This window comes from Diospyros lotus, chromosome 5, assembly GCF_014633365.1.
Source record: "Diospyros lotus cultivar Yz01 chromosome 5, ASM1463336v1, whole genome shotgun sequence".
NCBI classification, from domain to species: Eukaryota; Viridiplantae; Streptophyta; class Magnoliopsida; order Ericales; family Ebenaceae; genus Diospyros; species Diospyros lotus.
In genome coordinates this window covers 26,530,667-26,537,097 of record NC_068342.1, presented here as the reverse complement: position 1 = coordinate 26,537,097, position 6,431 = coordinate 26,530,667, and the positions used below count along the sequence as shown (strand labels likewise).

General features: G+C 34.1%; 1 protein-coding gene across 1 annotated transcript; it reads left to right on the top strand.

Moving 5' to 3' along the window:
- The first annotated feature begins 704 nt into the window (after nt 1-704).
- LOC127802824 (expansin-like B1) lies at nt 705-2,117 on the top strand. Its single transcript, XM_052338869.1, has 4 exons — nt 705-840; nt 966-1,072; nt 1,479-1,790; nt 1,920-2,117. The coding sequence occupies exons 1-4, from the start codon at nt 705-707 to the stop codon at nt 2,115-2,117; spliced, it is 753 nt and encodes a 250-aa protein (XP_052194829.1).
- The last annotated feature ends 4,314 nt before the right edge of the window (nt 2,118-6,431 follow it).

Genomic DNA, 6,431 nt, shown 5'->3' with positions numbered 1-6,431 from the left:
CCACGTTGAGTATAAACTTTAAGTAATGGTCTCTAGTGCATTGGTTTGAGTGCCATCTCATCATCAAGAAACAGATGTTGCCCATAATTCACCTCTTGGCACAAGAATTAAATAACTATTGGGTCAACAATTGAATCTGTGATCCAAATGGGTGCCCACAATCACATATCACCAAACCCCCAATTAATGTGAGACAACACAAGCTCATTCTTCACCCATAAATAAACAATCTAACTCGTTGATGGCAATTATAAAGATATCACTCTCATAACTTGTAGAATCACAGTGCTAAAGTACAGTAATGAAAGCAAACATGCTCCTATGATCTACCTAAAGCATGCATACAGCAAGGTGAGATGGAAGTTGGGCCAAGCTCATTGGTCAGGCTGCTTACTGCCAATATACAAATTATTAAGTAAAAAATACATATCCTAAGTGGTCTTTAAAGCCAAAAAGGTCATATTGTTTTCCTCTCCAACGCAGTCCCTAACCCCCACTTGGGCTCCCTACACCTTTAGTGGAAGAGAGAGACGTGGCAATATTTCTATCATCCTTCAAGCCCCCTATATCTTCAACCATAAATATTGGGTTTTATATGTGAGCTTCCCATCCCAAAACTCTCTTTTTTTTTTTTATTTATTTTCTTCCGAGACAATAGCTCTCTTTCTTATGTGTTGCACTGTAATTTTCTGATCTAGACAACAATGGGTTTTGCAGCTAAGAGCTATTGCTCACTTCTTTGCGTGCTGGTTCTTTTGAGCACAATATGTTACTTCCAGGATGGTTATGTTTCCTCTAGAGCAACCTATGACGGCAGCCCTGATTGCTTTCAAACTCCAAGTATGTATTACACTAATCTATTATCATAAGCATACGGTACTTTATGCATGTGTGCGTATTGTATGTTTACTTATATTGATAATCTTACTGTAAAGACTAATATGTGTTTAATGATGTCAATTTAGATGGGACTTGCGGGTATGGTGAATTTGGACGAACAATCAATAATGCCAAGGTGGCAGGGGTTTCCAGGCTATACAAGAATGGATCTGGCTGTGGTGCATGCTATCGGGTAATTCAATACCAAGTTATCACTTGTCCAAAAAACCTATGCAACTATATGGATGGACTAGAACAAACTAAGTTAAGGTGCACTAATTTACACACAAATAAAGCACACAACACATTATGGGAGATCTACACTTGTAATGAGACTTGACTTTAACCCACTATGTCCTAGAGTACCCGATTAACCAAATTAAAAAAAAAAGAAAAGAAAAAGAAAGAAGAAAAAGGAACAAGTCAATAGTGATTGTGGGGCTCATGACTAGCAATGACAAAGTGCAAAAACTTTATACTATGCTTTTTTTTAGAAGACAAAAACTTGATAGCCTGTAAAAAGTCATTCTTCCAAACAATTGCTTTCAGAATCAAAAGCATAAAATAATATTTAATACTAAAACGTTTGTCTACTGCAGGTTAAATGCAAAATACCCAAACTTTGCAGTGATAATGGAGTGAAAGTAGTGGTCACAGATTACGGCGAAGGAGATAAGACAGACTTCATCCTCAGCACTCATGCGTATGCAAGATTGGCTATTCCAAATGCAGTCTTGGAGTTGTTTTCATATGGTGTAGTTGATGTTGAATACCAAAGAATTCCTTGCCGGTACCCAGGTTACAACCTCATGGTCAAGCTTCACGAGCATAGCAAGTTCCCGGTGTACCTGGCTGTGGTTGTATTGTACCAAGCTGGCGTATATGACATCACTGCTGTGAATGTGTGGCAGGTACAGTTGTGTAAACAGAATTTAGTATGTAGTTTAATGGATATAATAAGCAAATAAAATTTTTGCAACTGATATCAATTTGAACTAGGTTGATTGGTTAGTTGATCAATATTATTTTTTTTGTTGCAGGTGGATTCCCAACAATGGAGGTGCATGAGGAGGGCCTTCGGTACAGTATGGGACCTGTTCGACCCACCATTAGGTCCACTTACGTTCAGGGCCCAAGTGAGTGTCAAAGGAGGCACAAAATGGGTGCAGATGATTAATGTTGTTCCCAGTAAATGGAAGGCTGGGGCTGTGTATGACACAACCATTCAGCTGTCGTAAACAAACCTCTACCCTACAAACTTCCTATCCTTACATATAGAATAATTATCAAAAAGTTGTAGACAAGCTGCTAGTTGCATAAGAAGTAGTTTTGATTCACTGAATGTTTGTTCTCTAGACTAGAGCTAGTATTCTCCAGCTTTCTCAATAAGGGGTTGGTTTGTCCTATGTTGAAGGATAAAAGTTTGCTTATCAAATCTCTGAATCAATGGTTGTATAAGATTCCAAGAGAGCATTGATCACCATGCAAGATAGCTTAAACGGGAAACAAAAATTGTAGGATTTTGATGACAGTCAGAGATCAGCTTAATCTCAATATACCAGGAAATCAGTTCAGATGATACTCATATGCAAGTAAATGAATTTGCAGCATGTTTAGCCCTTTTTGTACTATAATGCTACTGCAGAATAAAATACAGAAATTGGAAGACAAGTGTAGTAGAGGAAAAGAAAACAGAAATTGGAAGCAAGAAGTGTATATTCTATATTCCATATTCACACTGACGTATGTCTAGGGAAATATATACAAGACTACTTTTCTATCCAATTAGGTAACTAACAAATATAGCTAGAAAGATTAACCGAGAATATATATATATATATATATATTACAGCAGAATCCTGAAGATATATAGAAACTATTCTAAATATTCTATCATTGACAGCCGCAGAGTCCAAGGCATATGCAGAATCTGTGACAGCCACTATACTGCAGTGGCTGAACTTGGTTCTCTATTCTCCTAAAACACTGCACTAAGAAAACAGGGGATTTGAGATGTTTTTTTTATTTTGAATTTGAGATTGATTTTGAAATAAAAATTTTAGAGATAGAAAAAAATCCATCTCAAATTTTAGATGGAGAATTTTTTATCTCAAATTTCAAACGGATTTTGAGACAAAAACATCCGTCACAAATTTGAGACAGAAAATTTTTCGTCTCCAAATTCATCTTAAATTTGAGACTGATTTTGATAAATTTGGAAACAAAACATTTTTCGTCTCAAATTTAGCAGCAAAAAATTTTGCGTCGCAAATTTGAGAAGCAAATTTTCGGTCTCAAATATTACATAAATTTTAATTATTAAATTAAAAAACAAATAATTTATTTATAAATAAATAAATTAAATATATTTATTTAAATTCTAAATATATAAATTAATATATTGTATCCGATTAACCATCAATAAATATATTGTATCCGATTAATCCTAAAAATATGAATTAATTTAAATTCTTATGGTCGAGGTGACATGAAATTCAAAAATATAATATAAGTTGATTTTAATATAAATGAGTTGAAATTATTATTATTATCTCGCATTTCAATCGTGTTGATTTTTTAATTCATCATATTTTTTTATAATTATTTAAATCATGAATGATCTACTCAATCTCTTTATTACTTTTTAATGATTGATTGAGTCATTATATATACATCATTCATTAATTACATTATTAGGGTTGACTCTTTCTATTATCAACCGATCATTTAATATTTGACGTGCTCATTTTATTGAAAGCAAAAGAAAGCAAAACTAAAATTGAGTGCTTAATATTGAATCTCATTTTATAAGTGTGAAAGAAGATTTTTATTTGTACATAACCTTTTAACACAATATAGATTTCAAAAATCAATAAAATATAAAAAATTATTTATTTATAGAAAATAATATTAATTTATGAAATAGATAAAATGAATAATTAAAAATAATTTCCTAATAGAAAAGAAAAACTATAGAGTTTTTTTTAAGTTAATATTAGAATATCAATAAAAAATAAACATAAACATTATAATAGGTACAGTAATAATAGTATTATAACATTAGAATATCAAAATAATAATAGTATTATATCATAAACATTAATATCAAAGATTATTTATTTATTAATAATTTTAAAGTTGTTTATTATTTAAATAAATAATAAAGAACTTAAGATTATTTATCTAAATATTTAATTTATAATAATATGTTAATTTGTTTAACCTAATATTAGATAATAAAATATTACTTTTAATTTTAATTTTAATTTTTTAAATAATGTAATATTAGATTATTTGTGATGACTCACAATTTCTTCAATTTCTAATTACAACTAGTTAATAACTCAAATACATGGGTTAAGATCTTACCTCATAATTACACATCAACAGAAGGAAATTAAATATAAATACATATTTCAGGGGCGTTTTCTTATATGATAAGGCATCAGTCAAACAAATACAACAATTACAGTATCTGAGACGCTGATCACAACTCACACCCCAAAAATCTTTTCGGTCGGGATTGCCTTATACACATAATGTAGAACCCCTACCCGAATACCCTTGCCATGTAGAAGGACCCAAAGGAGGTGTCCCAGAAGAAATAGAAAACAAAGGAGAATCACTCGTTCCACCATGTATGCACCTCTACAATTAAACATACATTTGCGTAACCAGTAATGGAAGTACTTGGTATGTCATGCATGCATGCACACAAGGGTCACATATACTTGAACATGATTCTGACAACAGAGGCATAAACCACCACTTGGGAATGCATACAAAAGGTGACCAACTCTCAGGGTTACATGGTTTATATATACAGACTAAGGGTAAAACTAGAAAATAAAACCACCTCGATTACATAAAAGATCACAAAGCCTCAGGACAAGACCAGCTAGTACAACCCTGTACACCATCTATCAGGATAGGTAAAAAACTGTTAGGCTCACCCCCAACCTTGTCATTGCCCTTACCTGGAATGAAGAGAAGCAAGAGTGAGTCATAAGACTCAGCAAGCATAATTGGAAGAAAAATTGACAAGAGTATGAAACTAAAGAACAACTCATACCCTATGTGCAACATCCATATATATAGCATGCCCATGTATCATATAATGCATGATAGGTAACAATGGCATAATGAAGAATATGCACATACCGGATCTTGGGGCCTACCTAAGGCACAATGGCACCCAAGTCTATGCCACAAACCTGCTGCTACCCTGAAGACAACATAACCTGCAACTTGCCTTAGATATCCCCAGGTGGGCTCGACCACACCCGAAACGGCTTGCTAAACTTGCCTCGTTCGTGGACATAACCCTAGTGCAAAAACCCCCATCACCCAAATAATTGTGTTTCCAATACCGGGGCCAAGAATCATACAAATGCACATATACAATGCAATGGTATAATAAGCATAAACGTGATACATAGCCCCCATAAAACCATGCATTAGGCCATGCTCGCCTGTAAAAGAAATCACATACCATGCAATGTTCGTGCCTAGCTACTTAAGGTATAAAAAATAATCTAATATGTCTATGCCTAAGCACATGAGTCATGTGACTCTTGTTTATGCTTTATCCTAGTCCTTGCTTTCAATCGGCATGCATGGGAAATTAATTAGGTAGTATAATGGCTACCACAAGTAAACTAGTTAAACAACCACCAATAGGGCCTAACTTCAATCCATAAAGAAATTGGCGAGGAAACTATCTCTCCATGGCCACATGAACAACAAGACCCAAAATAACCTAATACAGACACTAAAAGTATATGTTGTAATTAATTTATTTCCCTTTTGGAAAGGTTCTAACAAAAGTATGAGAAGTTGTTAACTTGCAGTCTCGTAGGAAGGATATCACCAAAGCCGGTCATACATGAAGGAAATTAAGACAACCCTATACTGGCAAGAGAAAATTGTTCGCTTTCTCAAGTATACTTGAGAGTTAAATAAAACCAACAAGGTGAAATATTCATGTTAGGAATGAAAAAAGAAGAAAAAGGCTTGCAACTAGGTAAGAGCTTGCCTGAAACAGTGAAGAAACTCATTTTTCTTCTTCCTCTGTCCTTTTTTTTTTTCTTCTTCTTCTTCTTCTCCTCCCACTCTCTCTTGGTGTGTGTGTGTGTGTGTGTGTGTTTATATATATATATATATGAGGAACATAAGCATCTAGTATATATATATGAGGAACATAAGCTAGTGGATCAAGATGCATGGCAAAACCAGGTGGAAGACGTCCAACCTCTCCTGAAAGTGAAAGTAGAAGCTATCCGGATGTGAGGCAAGGTATTCAGATACAAGAGAGAGAGAGAGAGAGAGAGAGAGAGAGAGAGAGGCACATCTGGATAGCACTTAAATTATTAGAATACCTCTTATAAAACCAAGCCTATTCTGATATCAAACTCCCCATATTCAGATATATCACCCCAAAGACTAAGCATATTCGGATATCAAACTCCCCATATTTGGATATATCAGCCCCAAAGACCAAGCCTATTCGAATATAACAAGCCCCCATCCAGATATCCAAGGTCCCTGTTCAG

Excerpts from the sequence above, each read along its gene's own strand:
- LOC127802824 (XM_052338869.1), top strand. The coding sequence starts at position 705 with ATGGGTTTTGCAGCTAAGAGCTATTGCTCACTTCTTTGCGTGCTGGTT. Across the intron at positions 841-965 it reads TGATTGCTTTCAAACTCCAA|ATGGGACTTGCGGGTATGGT; the intron begins GTATGTATTACA and ends ATGTCAATTTAG. Across the intron at positions 1,073-1,478 it reads GCTGTGGTGCATGCTATCGG|GTTAAATGCAAAATACCCAA; the intron begins GTAATTCAATAC and ends TGTCTACTGCAG.